The sequence below is a fragment of the Centrocercus urophasianus genome, unplaced genomic scaffold, assembly GCF_019232065.1.
Source record: "Centrocercus urophasianus isolate 14NV4802_14NV808 unplaced genomic scaffold, USGS_Curo_1.0 seq_23, whole genome shotgun sequence".
Classification (NCBI taxonomy): Eukaryota; Metazoa; Chordata; class Aves; order Galliformes; family Phasianidae; genus Centrocercus; species Centrocercus urophasianus.
In genome coordinates, this window is record NW_024884789.1 from 7,342,520 (window position 1) to 7,365,180 (window position 22,661).

The 22,661-nt window shown below is 45.6% G+C and overlaps 2 protein-coding genes across 2 annotated transcripts; one reads left to right on the top strand and one right to left on the bottom strand.

Annotated features, from left to right (window-relative positions):
* Positions 1-1,230: 1,230 nt before the first annotated feature.
* On the top strand, positions 1,231-13,768 carry FAH (fumarylacetoacetate hydrolase). The gene is made up of 14 exons (XM_042824454.1): positions 1,231-1,397; positions 3,513-3,623; positions 4,384-4,505; positions 5,001-5,050; positions 5,714-5,804; positions 6,276-6,373; positions 6,625-6,677; positions 7,683-7,782; positions 8,466-8,596; positions 9,267-9,342; positions 9,910-9,956; positions 11,010-11,111; positions 11,921-12,038; positions 13,509-13,768. The coding sequence occupies exons 1-14, from the start codon at positions 1,317-1,319 to the stop codon at positions 13,586-13,588; spliced, it is 1,260 nt and encodes a 419-aa protein (XP_042680388.1). The 5' UTR covers positions 1,231-1,316; the 3' UTR covers positions 13,589-13,768.
* Positions 13,769-20,478: 6,710 nt separating this feature from the next.
* Positions 20,479-20,667, bottom strand: CTXND1 (cortexin domain containing 1). Its single transcript, XM_042824456.1, has one exon. It carries the CDS (start codon positions 20,665-20,667, stop codon positions 20,488-20,490), a length of 180 nt encoding a protein of 59 aa, XP_042680390.1. The 3' UTR covers positions 20,479-20,487.
* Between the last annotated feature and the right edge of the window lie 1,994 nt (positions 20,668-22,661).

The following is a 22,661-nucleotide window of genomic DNA, read 5'->3' on the forward strand; positions in this document are numbered from 1 at the left end:
GGATAACCAGCGATGCTTTTCATATTCTGTCATCAGCATTAGGTTAGCAGATGAACACTTTAATTAATACCAGTACATTCACAACACTACAGCACCCTTGCATAAATCTTGTTTTTCCAGACGTGTGCTGCGTATTTGATGCACGCTTTCAAGATGTTTTCTTCTTGGAGTATGCGCACACAATTCCTGTAACCTGGCATGAAACCACAGTGTTAAACATTCTCAGTGGTCACTGGAACAGTTGTATCTGAGATGCACCGAATTTGCTTACGGGGAATTCTGCAGGAGTTGGTGTGAGGCATTGTATTGTTTGAAATAAGAACCCATTCCAGATGGCACCACGTGAGCTGTCTTTGCTATAGTGAGGAGCTGTCACAGATGGGCTCTCGTCACTGGTGTTGTGTCATCTTGTGCTGAATCTCTGCCTCTCCAGCTTGTTCTGTTTCTTCTAATGAGTCTCCTCTGCCAAAAAAAAAAAAAAAAAAAAAAGGAGTTGAGCAGGAAATAAGTTCTTATAAGTTCTTTGCCTTGGCAGTCACAAGCTGTCTAACCACACTTATTGAAAAGGTGTGACCTCTTCTATTTGGTTTCAGTTTCACAAGTATTCCCTCATTGGTTTCTGTTTTTCCCAAATGTGGGTGTCCCGTGCTTTGGGTAAAAGCTGGGCTGGTGATCCGAAGATGCCACAGGTTTCCCTGCTCTTGTCCTGTTTGCACAAGCCCATTTTTAAGCTATTGGAACAGTCTGGCGAAAATGTAACTTGGATACAGCATTATGAAGCTAAAAAGAAGGTGAAGTGCAGCTGGAGGTGACAGTTGAGCACTTTCTCAGTGTTGCTGAGCTGCTGGCAGAAGAACTACTCCGTTGAGGTTAGGTGGGGACATCGTTCTCCTGCCTTGCTGTCAAGTGAATCACCCCATGGAAGGTAAATGGACGGCATCTCTGGTCTCAGTGCCCCATCTGGAGCTCTCTGCATGGATTTCCCCACCTGCAAGGATGGAGCTGCTGAAGGATGGCCTTGGTTTCACATAAGGGTTTATCGAGCAGGAAAAGCCTGTCTGCGTGCTGGCCCCATACCTCGACAGGAACAGTTACCAGCTGCTGACTCATGCAAACCTCTGGCACTAATTAACCGCGGCTGCTGCCAGCAGGATGAGGGGTGGGATGCGGGCAGGGCTGTGATTGGTTTGGGGCTGCGGATGGAGGGTGGGATTTGGTGCTGCTGTGCTCCCCCTTACAACATCTGAAGGGGCTCTTCCTTCGAGGTGGGAACGCAGTGGCCCAGCAGGTCAGAGCCATCTCTGTGAGCATTCAGCATGTCTTTCATCCACGTGGACAAGGACTCAGATTTCCCTCTTCAAAATCTCCCCTATGGGGTTTTTTCCACCAGGGAGGAGGTGAGTAACAGCACATGTTGTCCTTGGGCTGTTGTAATGGTGTGGATCCTGTGAATAGGAGAAACTCCCAGCGATGTGGGATAAGGAAAAATCTTCCAGGTGGTGCAGGTTGCTGATCTGACAGCAGAGCAGCAGCTATTGCATTGTCTTTTTGCTTCACGTAGGGTTTCTGGTGACAGCCTCCTCAAAACCGTACTAAAGAATGGAAAGTGTTAATACTTCTGAGGAGCACTTTGGCTGCTGCGTCCTATAGGTCTTGTGTAGTTTTGATTACTTTTATTGTTAAATGAATCGTCTCCTGCAATAGCTGTATTTGTACGTGCTGTGTTCTGGCCCTTAGCAGCCTACTTTCACCAGCTGGGTGGAGTGGTTGCAAGAGTAGTAAAGCAGAGCACAGCATACATGTGTTACTTCTGTCTCTGCTGCTGCCCCATTATGGTTTGTTGGGCACGGCACTGCAGCAAAGGGTTAAATGTGCCAAAGCAAAGCTGTGCCCAAAGGCTTGAGCCAGCTCTGTTTTGTCATAGAATCATAGAATGGCCTGGGTTGAAAAGGACCACAATGATATCTACTCTCAACCCCCTGCTATGTTCAGGGTCGCCAACCACCAGACCAGGCTGCGCAGAGCCACATCCAGCCTGGCCTTGAATGCCTCCAGGAATGGGGCATCCACAACCTCCTTGAGCAACCTATTCCAGTGCATTGCCACCCTCTGTGTGAAAAACTTCCTCCTAACATCTAACCTAAACCTTCCCGTCTCAGTGTAAAACCATTCCTCCTTGTCCTATCACTACGCATCCTCAAAAACAGCCGTTCCCCTTCCTGTTTATATGCTCCCTTTAAGTACTGGAAGGCCACAACGAGGTCTCCCCAGAGCCTTCTCTTTAAGCTAAACAAGCCCAGTTCCCTCAACCTTTCCTCATAGGAGAGATGCTCCAGCCTTTTGATCATCTTAGTGGCCCTCCTCTGCTTCTTTCTTGTACTGGGGACTCCAAGAAATGTGGCTCAACCTTTTCCAAAGAAGAGAGCTCCCAGTTCCTGGGTGCTGAGCCCCATTAGGCAGCTGCTGACCTGAAACCTGCAGCCACCCAATGCCTCAGAGCAGCTGTAACAGGCCCTGGAAAAAAAGAGAAGTACCTGGGAAGGAAGGACTGGAGGACTGCGTACTGAAACTTCATTGCTATCTCCTGGTTGCTGCTGTCTCTGCTTATCAATACTGGTTTAAAAAAGAATTTAAGCCCAAAGATTGTGTTTTCTGATCTCTTATTTTCCACGGATCAAAACGAGATGGTTCATTTAATCTTTTCCTAGGTGCATGTGTTGCTATCTAACCAGTCTGGATTATTTTTCCACCTTCACGCTGTTCATCGAAGAAAACATATTTGCTAAGATCTTATTAGAAGGCAGGCAAGGGTTTATGGAAATTATTTGGGGGAAAAATGTTTTTAAAATGGCGCTGTGTCGCCCTGATTTCGAGCTATGGTGGTTGATGTCGTGCACCCCAGTTACAAATTAACCTGATGTGACCTTTAGAGTGCTTTGCAGGAATGTTTGCTGAATAAATCCTTATCGCATTGGAAATCATGCTTAGAAATTAAAGATTAAGAAACATCTCGTTTGGAAATTCAAGGTTAAAAAATAGGTTTGGTAGCATGGATTTTTATCAGTGATTTTTTTTTCCGTTTTGTTAAGTTAGTTTTCCTAATGAGTGCAACCAGACTGTCTCTATTTGCTTTAAGGTGTGGGTAATTGAAATTTGCCTTTGAACGTGGCAGCGTTTCTGAAATGCCCATTCCTCAGTGGTGGAGCTGCAGTGTGATGGGCTGTGATGGTCTGTGCTGCTCTGAGCACCAGCATGGTGAGCCCTTCAGGACTGCAGCAAATGAATGGGGGCTTTGTTTGTCATCTGTCAGGCAACACGACCGTGGCACTCTCCTACACAGGCAGGATGCTTTCCCTGCAGTCAGGATTGCACCAGTGTTCACAGATTGCTGTGACATTAGATCCTGTCCTCATGGATTCGGCTCCCTGCAATTGCTGCCTTCCTCCGTGTGTTCTTTGGAGAATTTTTGGCTACAAATGTAAACTCTTTCTCCCACTCTCACCGCTTTGCAGCCTCGGCACAGGATTGGAGTAGCAATTGGAGACCAAATTTTGGATCTCAGTGTTATCAAGCATCTGTTTAATGGACCGGCTCTTGCCAAACACCAGCATGTCTTTGACCAGGTATTTATCTCAGTCTATAGTTTGAATTTCTGCATGCTTTTAAATATGTGCATGAAAGTTGTTAGCAATGAGCAATGAGACATAGACAGCAAACTGGGAATGCTGATTTTCATTCAGCACTGAAGCTCTTGGTCCGTTTTTAGCCTGGTGTAGTTGCAAAGTGGAAGTACAATGAAGCAATGCCACCCATGTTTTGAGTGGTAAGGAGAAGTGAAAGAAACATCCAGAATGAGCAAAGTATTTCCAATCACCTTGAGGCCTTTTCCATTGAATTGTTAGTGCAGCACAGAGCAGTGCTAGCAGCTTTTCTCATGAAACTTTGGATTTGGATCTAAGGCAGGAACAGAAACGCAAGTTTCCCAAAGTCCCATTCTGGGGGCCATATGGAGTGGTCTTGGGAAGACTACCAAGATCACCTAGTCTAGATATCAGCCCATGCCTGTGACCATTCTAAACCACGTCCCTCAGTGCCTCATCCCCACGGTTCTTGAACACTTTCAGGGACAGTGACTCCACCACCTTCCTGGGCAGCTTGTGCCACTGCATCATTGCTCTTTCTGAGAAGAGATTTTTCCTGATATCCAACCGATTTCTGTGACAAGGCACAAATTTGGGGTATCTCATGGGGAACACGGCCAGCACCATTGGCTGTGCTACACTTAGAGGCAGAGCCTGTGGCTGTGAGGATGCAGCGGGGGCATCTGGGGCCCTGGATGTCTTTTGTGAAGCAAAGCTCAGTCTCTTATCTATTGCCCATCAGCCCACCCTCAACGCCTTCATGGGGCTGGGTCCCACAGCCTGGAGGGAAGCCCGTGCCCTGCTGCAGTCACTGCTGTCAGCCGCCGAGCCGACGCTGCGGGACAACGCAGGCCTGCGGAAACGGTGAGCCAGCCTGGGCCTGAGGCAGCTGCCCGCCATCTGAATGGGATCCCACTGCTGTTTGTGCCTAATGACAGCTTCAGGGACAGCTTCCCACCCCTTGCTGTGTCTCTGGTTAATCAGTGCCTGCAAATGCGATCATAGAATCATTTGATTGGAAGGGACCCTTAAAGGCCAACTGGTCCAACTCCCCTGCACCTACAGGGCACCTACAGCTGATCAGAGACCCGGGTGTCCAGGGGGTACATGGAGCTCCATGCACACCAACCACGGCCTCCATGAGGGAGGTGGCCGTGGGACCTCCAGCCCGTGCCTCCCCCTATCCCAGCAGTGCCCTTGTTTTTATTTCAACAGAAAGGAATCGCTGCAAGGCTTTGCAAAGTAAAATAAGGATGGAGCAGCTTCGAGAGATTCTCAGCCCTTTATGTGCTTGTAAACCACTTCAGGGTGAAAGCCACAAACTGTTCTGAGAGCTGAAGTCTTTGTCTTTTGTTTCAGGGCATTTGTACCTCAGGCTTCTGCTACCATGCACCTGCCGGCACACATTGGTAAGCCTTCTGGGTTGCCAGCTGCTCAGCTCTGTCCTTTGCTCCTGCCTAAAGGACCTGCTTTATTTCCAGGTTGCTCAGACTTAGCATAGCTGTGATGGGGAATGGGCTTTGTAGGAGCCAGAAGTAGCTCGCTGTATGCAGAGAATGGTAGGTGCTGTCTGCAGTGCAAGAACAAAAGTCCAGGGACACTCAATATCAGCCTGAAAATTCCTGGATGTGGATTAAGGGTTGTCCTGCGCCATGAGATCCTTGTCATCAGATTTGCAACACCAAGGGTCTTTGTGGCTGTGATCCTCACACACCTTGCTCTCTAGACTCTTCACCATCTTCGTTGTCCTCCTGTGGATGCTCTGATGGTTTTACGTCCTTCTTAAGTTACTGCACCCGAAGCTATGCACAGCATTAAACGCTCAGTTGGCTGCAGCTCGGCTTCCAGCACAACATCCCCCAGCAGAGGGCAGCAGCTGCCCGCCCGCTTCGGCAGGAGCTCCTCTCGTGCAGCCTTGTATCAACAATTCCAAACGCTGCTGAGCGCCTCTCCACCCTTCCCTGCATCCTTCCCTGCACCCCTCCCCACTCTTTTCATCAGCTTTAGTCCCAGCACACGAGGGGCTTTTCCACATCCTTTGCTCCACATCCTCTGGGTTTCTATCCATGCAGGAGATTACACCGACTTCTACTCGTCGCGACAACACGCCACCAACGTTGGAATCATGTTCCGGGGGAAGGAGAATGCTCTGATGCCCAACTGGTGGGTTATGAGGGTGGCTGTGCTGTGTGCTCACCCGTAGGTATATATATGCATTTTTAAAGGTCAGGGTAACCCTTCAGCAAAACATTGATGTCAGCTCACACTGCTGTCAAGAGCTTGAGAAAAGAGCCCCAAATCACACTTCCCCAACCTGTGCTGGTGCATCTGCACCAACCACAATGAACCTCTGGTTCAAGGGCAGATTTACCTAAGAAACTGTGTTCTGCCAATTGCATTCTGGATTTAAGCTCCAAGGAATTAAGCAGAGCATTGGCACGGGAATGCATTAGCACAGGTACATGGTTGCGGGATTTTGTATGTGTCTGTATCACAGAGCAAGGATGGGGCAACAGTTTTTGCCCGTCTGTGCAGAGTCTGCTCCTCAAACCTTGCACTCTGTGCAGCCCATGATGATGCTCTGGGTGCTGTGCTCTCAGATCTAACCTATACTCTGTGATGCTCTTTCCTGAGGCTGCACCTGCCTGTTGGGTATCACGGCCGGGCATCTTCCGTTGTGGTGTCCGGGACACCCATCCGGAGACCTGTGGGGCAAATGAAACCTGACAATGGTGAGTCCATGACAGGCTTTAAACATGGTCTCTTACTCTTTTTTTAACTATTGTTTTCCCTGCACATTGCAGTGTAGGGTCTGTGATGTTCCAGCTGGGGTCAAGGCAGAAAGCAAGGGGAAGCCAAGAGCTGAAACTGCCCTGTGTTTGCGTGCCAGGCAGCATTGGATGCTTTGTTTCTTCTGTACAGTTTTCATTTTCATTTCTCTGTTTGCTTCTTGCCTATAAAATACTCTTTTTCATGCCCACAGATAAACCTCCAGTGTTCGGCGCTTGCAAACGTTTGGATATCGAGTTAGAAATGGTAAGATGGGTTTTTTCCCCTGCCATTTTAATAGATGAACATTAAAAAGAGGGGAAAAAAAGGAAGGATCAGCTTCTAAAATGAATATTACACGATCCACTTATCCATTTCCTCTGATAACTCCATATAGCAGGCAATGAATGTTTCTGTGGAGGAAATCTTCCCTTCTGAGGACAGCAGGGTGCTTTAGATCATCCGCTGTTTTGTTAATACAGCTTTGAGACTGGAAACAACTTGTCTGGTCAGACGTGAGCAACCTGGAAGTAAGCAGATGGCAGGTTCTCCTATCAGGCACCACAGCCTGTTCCCTGGTCAGCAGTTCTCATGGAGCTGCAGCCAGGATCCTTTGCTGGATGTGGGGGTTTTAGAGGCCCAGAAAGGCTGTGCAGGAGCAGGGGGAGCAGAAAATTGCTGCAAGTGCAACCCAAGCACCTCATCCTGGCTAGAAAGAGAAAACTCATGCTGTGGGTTTTGTAATTAAATATCCTTGGACAATGCATCTTCTTGTGGCTTAGCATGGCTCCAAAGGAGAGAGCTTTCTAGGGTTCCCTGTCGTGATTTCTGTGGCCTATGTTGTTTCATATGGGGGTAAGAGAGATGCTAGGTCATGGTAAACACCCAGCAGGGACATTTCCCCACTACCTCCTGTCACTGTAGTCTCCCACTGAGCAATGCAATGACTTTAATTCTCTTTCATCTTCACAGCCCACAGAAAATATGAGTGGCCAATGGACTGTCTTATTTTGCAAATGGAGGGACTAATTTTTCTTCTTTGTTTTGATACAGTCCTGCTAATTCCTGCCTCTTGGAAATGCAAGTCTCCTAAGAGTTTCAAAGTCTTAAGGAAGGGAGGAAAGAGGGAGTAGGTTGTTCCTTGTCTAATTAGTACAGGAAAGGATGCAAAAAACCATGTCTTGGCCAACCTCAGTTGCTCAGACATGTAACCCTCTGTGAAGGAGTGAAGTTCTCTACCTTCAGAAACTTAACCAACATTTTTATTTTCAGGCATTCTTTGTAGGACCTGGCAACAAGCACGGGGAGCCGATCCCAGTCAGCAGAGCCCATGAGCACATCTTTGGAATGGTCCTTATGAACGACTGGAGTGGTAACCAGCACCATGGGTGGGGTCAGAGCATTATGGGGTGCCCTAGAGATGGATGAATAATGTTTTTAAAAACACATTCATGGGCACTGAAACCACTGGGTGTGTTTCAAAATGAAATACTACCTGCATTTCTTAAGCTCTTTCTAAACCCATCTTTGATCAATCAGTAGAACCAGTGTCTGCTGCCTAATGAAGATTGATCTACTTATGAAAGAGCTAATATCCATCTAGCAGGGATCGAGCAGCGCTAAGGATGGTGATCTAAACAGAGGATTGATTTCAATGTCAGGATTAGGAAATAATTTGGCAATCACAAATCCCTCTGCCTATGCAGAGGTTTAAGCAGACAAAAGCATTGTTATTGAGGTGAAATGAACCCTCCGGCTGGTGCAGCCCCCTGGCTGGGTGTCAGTTTAACTGAACGGAGGAGGAAAATATGGTTATGGATGACCTAGCTTGCTTTAGTTATCCCTGACTACTTAATGTAGCTGGTCTGAGAACTTTGGCTTGAGAAAGGGAATGGAATTAAACCAGAATTTGGGCACAATGGCTGTAAATTGGTAGTGAGAATATTTCCAAGTCCACACAACTTGTTCTGTAGCTGTGCAGAGGTCTTTCACCAGTGTAGAGGCTTACAACTCCAAGTATGTTTAATGGCATTACTTTCAATTTTCCCTTCCTAGCCCGTGACATCCAGAAATGGGAATATGTTCCTCTAGGCCCATTCCTGAGCAAGAGCTTTGGCACAACCATCTCCCCTTGGGTTGTCACCATGGAAGCTCTGCGGCCATTCCTGCTGCCAAACCCCATCCAGGTCAGCAAGAGAAAAAGGCTTGAAACTTTGAACAGTTTGTAAGTGTGATCCTGCTTCAAAGACACAAAGAAAGCTTGAGCCCTTTGAATCCAAATGCTGACTGATGCGGCACAAACACGTGGTACCTGCCATCCTGCCCACTCGAGCAGAGCAGAAATATCATCTCCTCTAAAATGTCTTGAAAACGAACTGATCACTGAGCTGCTAGGTCATGTTTGGTAGTGCTTAGCATCCAGAAAGCAGGAGGGAGAGAAAGGGTTCATGCCAGAGCACTTTGTTCAAACATCTGTGTTATGTGGAACTGTAGTTAAAATGGGAAAAGATAATGAAGTTCTTACAGAGAATTTACCACCCTCTCTGAACAGGCACAGAACAGAGAGATGTGCTAGCTCTGTATTACTTTTGGATTAACATCCATGCCAAAAAGATGGAGAGGGCTTTTGGAGCCCAAGTGCAAAAGAGGGAATCTGAATCTGCAGGATATCACATCTGCTCAGAAAGATCCTTAAAAGCATGCGTGTGAGAGCAAGAAAAGCAATAATCTGAACAGTAATAATGGGAAAGTAAATGGATTGTAGCACAGCCTGCATTAACAAGAACTCACTGAGATGGCACATGGATTTTTTCCTTTTTGCTTGTGTAAACTGTCACATCTTTTATATGACTTTAGGATCCCAAACCACTGCCCTACCTTCGGGATGAAGAACCCTACACTTTTGACATCAATCTCTTTGTTGCAATAAAAGGTATGGCAGTGTGGAGCCAGTTGTAAAGCTGAAATCACCAATTAAGGACTGCAGAACCCCCCACGTACATAAGGCAATTTGCTCTCGGCTCTGCATTCCTCTTTTCTTGCAGAGCTCTTCACATTCCCTCTTGGCCAACCAGTGATGCACATAGGAGGGAATGAAGCCCACTTGAGGATTGCAGATAATCAACCTTTGATGAGGAGCCCCTATGGGGGCTGTCTGAATGGGTGGGCAAGAGTTGGGCAAGGAGAGAGCAGAAATCCGTGATGTTAGGCCAGCACAAAGCCCAGTTAATGGCCTCACTGAGCAGAAGGTCCAGTTGTTGTCCGTATTGTTGCTCATACAGTAAAGGAAATGATCAGAATTGGGTAGCTTGATGTTACGTTGGTGCCATCCATACACTTGTTTTCTGGCCTTCTTAAGGGAATGGAAAATGTTATTTGCTGCTCTGCTGCTAGGGATTGTAATGATAAAAGGAGTCATCCATCTATAAATGAAAAGACTCCATCATTCATCCAAAACAAATGAGTTATTTCCCTGTTTCTTGCATTTTATTTTCTGCAGGAGAAGGAATGAGCACGCCAACCACTATATGCAGGTCCAATTTCAAGGTAGGACTTTGGCCTCTTTCACTTGCTTGAAATCTTGCTTATGCTATCAGCTCAGCTCTTAGGCAGCCTCAAATACTGATTTTTGCATTAGTCAAAGATCAAGTCAGGTTTGGGTAAGGTTCATAGAATCGCAGAATAACATGAGTTGGAAAGAACCCTTAAGGATTGTTTAATCCAGCTCCTGGCACCTCACAGGACCATCCAAAAATCAGTCCATATGCAAACAGAGGGAGAGGAGAGGATGGTAGTGGCAGCTTTTCCCTCCTTTGGGATGAGAACTCCCAAGCACTGAACAAGAGAGCAGCTCCTCCTCCTGCTCAGCTTTGAATTCATGTAAAAGGGCTCTTGCTGTGCCACAGTGGAAGACAGCCTTGCAGTCACAACTTGTGCCTCCCATGGGGACACAGCCGTGAGCCCAGGTCTGCCCTGGTACAGTATATGGGCTGGTGAACCATTTTAAGTTCACATTTGGCTCTGTTCATCTGTAGTAATTACCCTAATCAGTAAATCAGCAGTCAGCACAGCAGTAATGAGGAGATTTTTCTATAAGCCTGTTAGAATACTAAACATGATCATGGATCCTGGGCTAGTAGTGCTGGCCTTGAAGAGGAAGAAGAGGATAAATGGCATCTGATTGAAAGAGGAGGAATTTTAAGGGGCAAAGTTACATGTTATATGTCTGAGTTTATATGCATGCAACAGCCCCTTGGTCATCATGGGCAACCTGGTCTAGTACCAGGTATGGAGGTTGGTGGCCCTGCCTGTAGCAGGGTGGTTGGAACTTGATGATCCTTGGGGTCCCTTCCAACACAATCCATTCTATGATTCATTCTACTATCCTGTGATCATATAGAAAGCTATCAGCCATGTCACAGTTACTATTAGAAATGCAGCTGGGTGTGCCACTTTTAGGCTGCTGAAGGTTCCTGATTAAATAAGGAAACATCTTTAGGGATCTCCTGACCGCATCATCCAGAGAATGCGATTCCTTCAGCACAGGCAAGTGACAAAGGTTTGTCCTTCATTGCTTTAGCCTCTTCCTCCTTCCTGCAGCACATGTACTGGACCATGAAGCAGCAGCTGGCACATCACTCCATCAATGGATGCAACCTTCGACCTGGAGACCTCCTGGCATCAGGAACCGTCAGTGGGCCTGTGAGTGTTCAAGTGCTGATAGCACCAGTAACAGCTCAGCAGATTTAAAATACTACATCCACAGGCCTAACTTTGCAAGCTATCACTCTTGTACGGGGAGTGGTTGCAATGTCTGAGTAAGGTAGTGGCACTTGCTGAAACATCAAATATAATCACTCTTCATGCTGTCTTTCAGACAGCTTCAGGGTAAGTGGTTTCCAAACATGGATACCTATCCTTCCATTCCGAGCACCTCTGCAGTGCTTTCTGCTTCCCCTAACCCATTGTGCTGCAGACTGACATTGATGATTTATAAACCTTTGCCAGCTTTGCTTCTGAAGAACAAAACATAAATAAAACTGCAATGTGGTTACATGAAAGTGTGGGTTTTCAGGAGTGCCCTAGATTTGTTTCCATGCTCTCTGTAGCTGCCTCAAGCGGCTTGTAAAGGATTTAGGACTGCTTTAAACGTACCAGATGAAGCCATGACTGCTTACAGCAAGCAAGGAATTGTAACGCAAAGGCAAAGCAATAAGCCAGTGTATTACCAACGAAGTAAATCATAGAATCATAGAATCATAGAATCACCAAGGTTGGAAAAGACCTAAAAGATCACCCAGTCCAACCGTTCACCTATTCCCAATAGCTCCTACTAAATCAAACAAATCAACTAAATCCACTAAATCCACTAAATCCAACTAAATCAACAGCAAAACTCCATTCTTTGTGTTAATCTATTTGTGAATCTACTTCCAGCTTAGTAGTAGGATTAGCTTAGCAGTAGGATTGTTACTAAAGAGACATTCACCTGTTGATAACTTTTGCTGCAGGAGCCTGAGAGCTTCGGCTCCATGCTGGAGCTTTCTTGGAACGGGACAAAAGAAATTCCTCTTGGCCATGGACAGTCTCGTAAATTTCTGCAGGATGGAGATGAAATCATTATAACAGGTAATGGCTGAGAAATGCTCATATGCTGTACCTAGGAGGTGTTTCCAGGTGTTGGTAACAGCTGAGGACATGGCTGTGCTCCGTGTGCACTCATGCAACCCCAGCTCTTTCCATTCCTCTGAAAGAGCTGTGCTTGAGAGCTCTTTCATGCTGGGCTATGGTTTTCATTGTTATTGAGATGCACGTGTCTGCATCTCCCCTAGTGCTGGTGTTTGCACTTTGTTTTCCTTCTGCACTGCAAAGCATTTCCTTCCCGCCCCTGACTGTCTTCAGTTACACTTTTCCTGGCCTCTAGCAATGATCCAGCTACCAACCCTAAACCTTGCAGGAAAGTTCAATGGGCAAAAGCAACAATAGGACTGTGGCATGTGCTGGCAGGCTACAATTGCCTGCTCTAATTAATGCATTTAACGCTGAAGATCTGTTACCGAGCTGTATCTCTACCACAGAAATGTTTAATTGGAGAAAACCCAACACAGTAGAGCACTAGGACATCTAAGTAAAATGTGAGGCTGAAGGTAGGCACTATGCTTACTAGAGCAGTGTTTCTGGCAATGCTAAAATGGATGAGCTGACAAAATCCAGCATAATGGATTGGTAGTGCTGCAGGTTGGGTCTGACTGCAGGAATATTGCACATCTTGTTTGTTCTGTGATCACATTCACTGAACTTGCATATTGCTGTGTTTCACCAATAGTCCTGGCCTATTTGAACTTCTTTTTTCCCCCATTGCAGTTCTTAAAGTTTTTATTTATCAGTCAGATTTCAAGACCACTGTACTCTTAACCCACTTTACACACAGTCTTAAAGGTAGCAGCACCTGAATCAGCAGCTGTCACAGATCATAGCTCCATGATGAGAAGGGACAGTGCTGAAGGAAGATCCTGAAGGAAGATCAGACCCAGGTTCTCCTTGTACTGAGGAAGGGGTTAGCTTCTGCTCCCACGGAACAGCATTAAGATGAGAGGGAATGGCCTCAAGCTGCATCAAGGGAGGTTCAGGTTGGGTATTAGGAAACATTTATTTCCTGAAATAGTGGTGAGATATTGGCACAGCTGCCCAGGAAGATGGTGGGGTCACTGTCCCTGTAGGCGTTCAAGAGCCATGGGGATGTGGCACTGAGGGATGTGGTCTGTGGGCAAGGTGGGGGTGGGTTGATGGCCAGATAATCTCAGCTGTCTTCTCCAGCCTTTGTGATTCTATGACTTTTCCTGATGTCTGACAAGAAGGACCAAACCACAAAGCCTCACCGTGCTCGTGGGTTAGGCTCCAACTTTAAAAACATTCTTGTGTTTGTGCATCTAAAAAGTAATGGAAATATCCTTACCATAGGATAGCCTCATCACGACATCTCAACATGCGCAGGCCTGGGCACATGCAACCCGAATATCCACGAGGATAATTCCATTCATTCATGGCAGAACCCCACTGTCCTCACAGCACAACCTGTCTCCTGTTTTCTGCCCCCAGGTTACTGCCAAGGCAGTGGCTTCCGCGTGGGATTTGGTCATTGCTCAGGAAAAATCCTCCCAGCTGTGTCAGGTCTGTGATGTTTGTGGGAAGGGAACATCCAGGAGGAGGAGTAAAAGAAGGTGGAATATAAGGGAAAGGAAAAGGAGGACGTTTCCCCAGCCTCTCACAGCTGTGCTACTGAACTCAGATTTATTACTTTTATATGACTGATTGGAAACTTACTATTTTTAATTATCAATAAATATCTGCAAGATGAATGTGGCTCTCTGGTGTGATAAGAAAAGTTTTTCTGCCCTAGCTTTAAAGTTCTTGCGATGTGAGAACAGGGTGATTTAAATAGAAAGCGAGATTTTTATCTCTTCTACATTAATATTTTTATCACAGCTATAAAAAGGTCTTCAAGTAAACTGAAATATTCACTAGGTTGGTGATACAGCAGAGCTTAAATCCTGGCTTCTTTTTTTTTGCAGTGTTCATCTTCTGGGGGTAAAACCCCAAAAGTGGATGCTAAAACCCAGGAACCATTTGGAGGAAGATTGCTCCAGGAGCACCCCCAAAACCAACACACAAAAACACAAAATTGAATGTGATGGTCAGTGCAACTGACAGCAAAACAACAGGGTGCTAAAGGAGCAGCCTTTTCAAAAGGGTGAAAACAGAAATTACACTGTACCAAAGGGAGGGTGGCAGCCCCAGCATGATGATTTGCACTTTGTCCCCTGTCAGGGAACAACACGGGTCTGGGTGCTGGCAGCTCCTTGCAGCGGGCAGTGAACAAAGCACATGGCACTTCTCTCCTGTGCAAAGGGCATCTGCCTCTGTCCCATGGCCTACAAATCAATTTAACGCCATGGCCCAGTGCCAAATCACATCAATTAGAGGACATCACTGACTGAAGGAGCTCAGGAGAGCAGCTAATGAACTCTGGTATGGTGCAAGGGAATCTTGCCAAATATCTGCTCGGTCCTCCAAGTGAAGGGGCTGATGGAGCTGTGGATTTTGTGCAAGGATAGCAGTCCCAGGGCTGCAGATGCTTTCCCAGAGCCAGGAGCCCCTCATGCTGGGGCTGGGGGCAGCAGGAGGGCAAGCTACGATCCTGACTTGTGGAGCTGCCAGCAGGAGAGGGTCTGGGTGCACCACCTCCAAACATGGGTGTCAGGGCATGCTGATATTTAATATCACCCTTGGGGGAGTGTGCTGTGTGACCCGTTGGCCAGGCAGGAAGGAAGAGTGAATTTGGAATGAAGATTAATGAACAAATGTGACAGTGCATAAATCATTGCTAACGGGGCATGCTTGCTGAAATGGGATCTCTCCCGGGCAGCCTCAGCGTGCAACAATAACAGTCCCTTTCAAGAATGATGCTGGGAGGATCATCCTCAAATCAATTTAAATTTTTAGCTTAAGACATTCCACTGTTGGCAGAAGGGATGACCTGGGCAGAAAAACAGCTCCTTGTTTATATTAAAAAAAAAAAAAAGGAATTTTTTCTTCAGGGTCTGTTAGGTACTCCTAATTGAGCTAATAGACAGATACTTATTTTAATGCACTCTGACTTAGATGGCAAATGACCTTGAAGGACAACCACAAGCTGCCATATTCCCTCTTGGATTTGGAAATAACTCGTGTGATCCTTGATGCTAAAGCTGTGGCAGCCCCATATTTCATCTTGCCATGATGTCACCATCCCATGGAAGCACGGATGGGTTTTGTATGCTGGAAGGAAGGCTGTTTTTCTGAAAAACCCAGGAACAATCTCTATTGACAAGAGCTGGTGGAGGTGTCAGGGCAGTACATTGCTATTCGTGGGTTTTGACCTTGATGCAAGTCATTTTGCAGCCAGGAAGGACTGCAGAATCAGTGCTTTTTGGGTACAGGAATATTTGTTGGAAAGCATTAAAACCATTGTGCAAAGGCAGTGCAGCTACATCTTCCATCCCAGGGATACAAATCCCAGTTCCTGGTCAAAAACCTCTGCGGAATGGTGGGGACAGGCAGGAGGTGACAGGGTGCTCCCATAGCCCCCAGGTGCTTCCTTAACTTGATTAAATCTGAGAAATCGCAGGCTTCCAGAAATTGATGTTTTCCTTCCCAGAACTCACACAGCTCTCTGAGCAGATTTTGGATGTGGGCTGGAGGAAGTCCAAAGCTTTGCTCAGGACAGAGCTCAGAGACATGGACCGCCTGCTGCATGGCCAGAGGCCAAAAGTCCAGCAGATGCTAAAAAAGGAAAGAAATGATTTTTATGGCCAAGGTGAATTTTTTTTCACCTACAGGATAAAGACATGGGCTCACGGTGTTGGAGGCATCTCGCCTTTGAGGGAGGGCACCCACAAGGGGGAAACGGGTGGGTGGAGCAGGAGGGTGCTTCAACCTGGGGCCCTTGGTTTTGTGCTTACAATGCTTACATCTTGGATCAATACTTGCACCTGGTGCTGGGAGGAGTTTGTTTCTAAAGGGCCATTTAAAGTGGTTTGACCCTCCCTACAAAAACTTCCTCTTCAAGTATGGAAGCTTCTATTGCCATTGGATTTGAAGGTGGAGCTCTTTGCTTCTGGATTTTATTGCTTTTAATTCAAGTCTGCTTTTGTTAAGTTTATTGTATAGCAGTTTCCAACAACAATGAATGAAGTAAAACTTTAAAACCAGAGCTCCTCTACTTCATCACAGCGCTGAGATTGTCACTCAAGTGGAGAAGAAAAAATTCCCCTGTGGATTTTCAGAGGCCTGGAGGAAAGGTAAACCCACCCCAGAGGGGTTTGGGGCCATGTGGTGTGATGATAGGCTCCTTCCCTGGGTGGGGGAAATGCTCTTTCAGAAGCTGTTTGGGGTTAAGGCAGTGACTTTGTTAGAAGGGATGCTGTTAGTAGGTGATATTTGCATCCACTTTCTTTCTGAGAGGCCATTTCTCAGGCTTAGGATTGCCGCCTTCGCTCAAGGTGCCCACACTGTCACTGCTGTGTGAGAAAGAGAGATAATTTCTGGGCTCTAAAGTTGATTGAAAGCTCTGGATGTGTTTGGCTGTACGTGAGGGACATGCTGAAGGTACAGCCCTGTGCTGGGGTTGGTCTGCAGATGGCTGCTGCTTGAAAAGCTCATTTGGGTTTTAAACTTGTTTTACCAGCCTTCCTTTTCCTTATGGATTCAGCACACTTAATGCAATTTTAATACTTTTTGTTTGATTTTTGATTTCTCCCTGGACAAGTTGCAGTACAAAACAGGGAGCTTTGTAATTAAGCACATCACTCAACGCTTCATAATGCTGTTATGCACTGACATGAACCCTGAGAGTAAATGCAACTAGAAGTCTTAAACTGTGCGTGGCCTTAAAAACACATCTGTGATCAGTGGTTTCCTCCTGGGTTACAAAAAGGAGCAGTGGCCAGAGGGTATCGACTGCTTTTAATGAAAGGAGTTTAAGAAGGAAAAGTGAACGTGCAGAATAATACAGATAGCAATAAGGTATTCCCATGGCCATGCTAAGGCATGGTTAAAATTGGGGATTCGGTATCCTCTATTTAGATCAGTTCATCTGGGCTGTGCAGAACCAGAGGGCAGCTATAGAGATTGGTGTAATGGCCGGCAAGGCTGGGCTAGTGGGGTCAGGAGGAAAGGGTGGCCAGGGCTTGGATTTATGCCTATGCATGGAGCTTTTATCCATTCAGGAGCTGCTCTGAGAGCAGCATGGTAACTCCAGCTGCTGCTTCTGGTGTAGGGAGTGGCTTGTTGCAGTCTGTGCCTGCATTGGATCCTAGTGAGCAGTGAACTGCAACACACACAATTTCTTTCCATGTTGAAGCTGTTTATTGCATTAAGTAAATACATCTGCAGTACGTTTGCATTATTTCCTCTGAGTGCGAGTGCCGGTAGTATGGCATAATGATTAAAAACAACAGAACTGGCAGAGGCACTTGTTGCATGCAGCTGTAATTAGTGCTGAGCGATGCAGCCCCTACCAAACTTCCACTGCCCAGGAACGTGGCTCTGCCAACCAGACTCCCAGGAGATGGAGTAACAAACATGTCCTGGGTGGCCAGGTCAACCCAGAATGCAAGCAAGGTGAAGCTTCTGCTTTCAGCATGGTGTTTGGTATTGCTTTTAGTTAAAGTGGTGAGGCTGCGTTGGTAACGGTTGGTGGAAGGCAGAAATTAGAATATACATATATACATTAGAAGTACGAAAAACAACCCCACCAGTGTTTAGGTAGTCATAGGAAAAGGTTTGATGTAGGGGAGGCTTTTTGCAAACAGAAAGTAAAATAAAATCTTAAAATGCTTTGTATAGATGAAAGGGGAGAGTGGGGGAAGATAACTACAAATATTCTTGTTAGGTGAACCTATTTGCTTCCCCAGCATTCATAACCCTTTGCTCTCATATGCGCTTCCTTCCCCTGAGGGCTGTGTGCTGCTGTCCATGCCCAGCCAAAGGCACAGCACAGTGCTGACCCTGCTCCCTGGGAGTTCAGGTCTTAAACTTCAGAATATGCATAAATCCTTAGCTGAACAGGAGCTTACTGGTGGTGTGCAGCAAAGCCAAAGCATACATATTCTCCTTGAGAGGACTATTGGCACCAGGAGTAGTGACGAGCACTTTTCTTGCTGTGTCAGTTCTGAATATAGTCAGAAATACAGAAGTCTCTGTAGGCTGGAAATAGTTATTTTACTACTTCTTGCTTTGTATATTCTGTAGCCCCACTGGTATCAAAATGGGATATGGAACTTAATGACTAAAAAAACCAGGCTCTAAATGTCAGTGGAATGGAAGCAATGCCCTTTGAGCTGGGGTATTGGTTCCTATGTTATAGATAGGCACGCACATGGATGAGACCAACATATTTGCTCAAAGAGTGTTGGACTTTAACATTCACACTTACAAAACTTCCGTTACTAGTGGTTAATTAGGTAACAGAACCTGAAGCTGAACAGCAGGCTGGTGAGCAATCTGCAGTGGATAATTGAAGCAGTGGAGATCTCTTGGTAAAGAAGAGCAGGATTAAAGCTGATCCTCAAATCTCCCTTCTGACTGGGCTCTCCTACAACAGAGATTAGCTGAAATTGTGCAGTTGAGCCTAGGGCAAAAGGTGCATGCGAAGTTTCCATATACCTCATAGCCTGCTCTTCTGTAGTCAGTACTCCTTGGAACTCCATGGAATGGGCAATAAAATCAGGTGCCATCAGAATGATTCAGGATGTTCTGATCTCAATAAAAGTACGTAGAGTTCTGAACAAGCTCTCTATCGTGGAGATTTTCCCTTCCTTTTTCCCTTGCTGCACACTGAGATTCAGACCTTCCTGTGTAGTTTTACGTAAAGAAGTTGTAAATCAGTATCTTACTTCCATGTCTTTATCTAAGGCTCTTCAAGAGCTTGTGTAGTGATGTGATAGAGCTGAAACAGGGCAGGACAAGTTAATTGTATTGTACCAATTTTACATGTTTGAAGACTGCGACAGAAAGAGGGAACTAGTGTAATAGTCAAACAAATCTGTCAGAGTGCAGAATACCAATCTACAGAGTCTATATCCAGCCTACACAATTATGCCCTGGTTCCTTGCTCCAGCCTCTTTTTCCACCTTTTTTTATCCACTCTATGTTGTCCTATGGCAAGAATGTAGAAAACAAGATGGCGAGGAAAAGGAGAAAATGAAGTATCCTTTTTGCAGATCTGTGCTCTTAGGTCTCGTCTATTCATGACACTAGTGGTTGCAGTACCTACTCCTGATTGCTTCAGCAGCTCTTTACAATCCCTTAAGCCATATGTGTAGTCACTCAAGGCAGCTGCGGGCAAACCTTAGAACTTAAGAAATGGAGGATGTGGGAAACCTTTGATTACCACTCTTCAAAATGTAAATAATATAATTCCAGAGTTCCCTTTTTCGCTTCTTTCGTAATGGCATTCTTAATGCATTGAGAAAAGGAAATACATGGATAATCAACAAAAACATGGAGGAAAAGTTTTTTTTTAAAGGTACTTTGCTCGAGGTAGAATGCATGTTCTTGCTACTGTAACTTGGGCTAACAAATTCGACTGACAAAGCTAGGAGTGTCTTTGCTTATTGTCTTTAACATCTATGTGCGATCCCACTGAACTGTCTCTGAAAGAAGAGATTAATGAAGTTTTGTGTGGAGTCAGCCTTTGATAAATGTTGCAAGTTCTTTGTAGTTGAAGCCAGTGGTGTCCAAGCTCTGATCTGTGAACTGTGGCTACCAAGCTCATTGCAAGAGATCTGGCTGATTGATGGACCTATGGCAGATGTCAATATATCTAGTTATCCATGAGTAGGATAGAGAAAGGCTGTGCTGCAGAGTCAACAGTAGCCCACAGCCCCCTTGGAAACTGCAGTTTGAGTGCTTCTGTATATTGATCACTAAAAATATGACAGCACTGTGGTGGGGAAGCATATGGACACTACTTAATTCATTGAGAATAAATTTGCTGATAGCCATGGTGCTTTAGTGTTCCTTCTCCTGGGCTGACAACTGGACTTGTTGGTCTTTCCTGCCCTGATGATTTTATGATTCTACCTAACATTACCTGGGAAGACACAACTGCAAAACTTTGCCTTTCTCCTGAGCACAAATATAATGACTCGGAAAGGTATTTGAAGCAATCTTGTATTCAGGGAAGACATTCTTATTGCTTTATCAAATTGCAATTTCTGACTAAAGCCCTGAATTTGTGGGAGACGTTGAGAGGGCAAACTGTGCTATAGCTGTAGGAAAAGTCTAGAGGATGTTGTGCTACTGAGTTATGTGATGACCATCTTCATTAAGATGAGGGTTGCTGCATAGTATTATTGTGCTTCCAGAATGGCTTGCTGATGTCCTGGTGTATTGAGCAGTAATCATATGAGCTATTGGCTCTTAAATATATTGCCATCATCCTGCATATCTGAAAATGGCTGTTCCTGCTTGCTTTCCTGATAGGAAGAGTCCTCCTAGATTGCAGCATCTTATGGCTCTGTGTAGCCAAGCCCCTTCAGTCATCCAGGTGCTGCTCCTCCCATGTGGATGTGGGGATAGCACTGTAAGGGTCCATGATGACTTTTGCACAGCGAATTATCATCACAATCAAGAAAAGGCAGAGGAAGACAAAACATGCTAGTGTCAGTCCCTTGTCCACATCAACATATGCGGGCTCTGGGGTGGGTCCCTCCATGGCTCATGCTGCTCCTCATCGGGGTTTATGTTTGCTGCTAACATCATTGAGCACCTGCAAAACAAACAATGTCAGACAATGGGGAAACTCAGTGCAAGTGGGAACAGAAAATATATGATGTGTTCTCAGAGGGAAATCAACCTGCTGGAAACCTCATAGCTTGAGTAATAGGGGGCTATGAGCTGGAGAACCTTGACATTCTTTCTTCATTCATCTGTGTTTCTTGCTAAAATGTTAGACAATGGAAACAAACGTTAACAAAAGAGAAGGATGGTGCTTGTGCACTCCTCTATTTGGAATATCATCTTTTAAGAAATCCAGACACTGATCTTGTATCAGTATTCCCCAATCATAAATATATTTCCACTCCTCTGTTAGTGTGAAAGACCAGACAAATGGCAGAGCAGACTGTTTCTATCCCAATTTTCTTCTCTGTCCAAACACTTCCTGTCTCTTACTGGCACAAAGCAAAGTGAAAATTATGCATACTCATTTTCCATAACATTTAATCTCTACTACTCATAGGTTCTGTAGGCAAGAGATGATTTTCAGAAGCAATGTTCTTTAAGTAGGTGTTTTATCACCCAGAAAGGTATGGGTGATTACGTGATTCCTACATGAATTATTTTACTTAATGCAGATGTCTGCACTGCTGAAGGTCTCTTCTGACCTTATCTGAATCCTTAAGCAAAATTACTTCAGCAGAGATTGACTCCTTACACAGGTATGCTGCTGGATTCTTCATTGGCTGCTGGCTTTGGTGTGGCAGTGCTTAAGGAGAGGAGCTGACCTGGCTGACAGAGTGAGTGAGGGAAGTTTCTTGACATGGTCAAAGTGGGAGATGTAAGAATTGAGGGTTTCTTCTATGAAAGAGTAATAATGTTGAATGCCTCCTTAAAACAAGCAAATGTCTTTCACACGAAAGACGATAACCAGCCATGTTTCATTGGGAGTAGAGAAGACAAAGAGAAGATGTTAAACAACAGTGAAATTTGGGTATCAAATGGTGCAGCTGCTCTCTATAACTGCATCAGTGCAGGAAGGAGATCCCAGCCAGCTTTGCCTAGTTCCACGTGCAGGGAGCTGCTGCTGCTGGCAGGGCTCTTTCAGCAGCAGTTCACATCTGGCTGGAGCACTGTGTCCTTGCAGCACCTTGTGAGGACCCCAGCACTGAGCCCATCTGCCCCGAGAATTCTTCCCAGGGTGAACTGGGGACCCTTATTTAAAACAAATCACTGTACCTACTTTCATAATTTATTCCCTTTCAAGTTTTCCAATCTTACCACCTCCTAGATCCTACAGGGCAAGGATAAATCAGCTGGGCTCTCCAGTCTATTTTAAGCACAAGAATGGCTGGTTTTTATTTTCAGAAAGCTTAGAAAATACGGCAACAGCCATTCCTGCAGCAGGGAGTTGGAAGAGAAGACGAACTGAATGAAACCAGGCAGCCACTGTATGTGTTTACCATCCTTAGGAGAGAAGAGCAAATATGGGCCAGCAAGATGATCGCTGAGGAGTGGGGTAGGTTTGTGGTGCTCATCTGACCTGACCAGAGGTTTTTAGTCCTCAGAATACACCGTTACTTGTGCTAATTACTTGTGCTACCCTGGAGAAGATTGTGCCGCTGCTCCAGAAGTCCCTGCCACCCTATTTGGCTTGAGCTGAGATCTATGGCAGAAGTGAGCACCTATTTACTTTGCTTGTTATCCCACAGTGTGATGTGGGGCTATGAGGAAGGGTGAATTCAGTTTGGAATGAAATTTTGGCAGCTTTTAATTTGGGAGTATGGGGGGGATTTTGATCCCTGTCTGGTTAGGAGGCTTCATAGTTCCCTGCAGAGTCCCTCGTGCTGAGAAAATAGTACTGTGGATTTAATGCTGAAATAACAGTTTTGTAGAAGCTTGTATACCTATTTTGCTAGCCAAGAGATCTTACATTATAATTTAATTTGTTGAGCAGGAGTCAAGACTTTGTCAGCAAGGCTGAGTACTAAG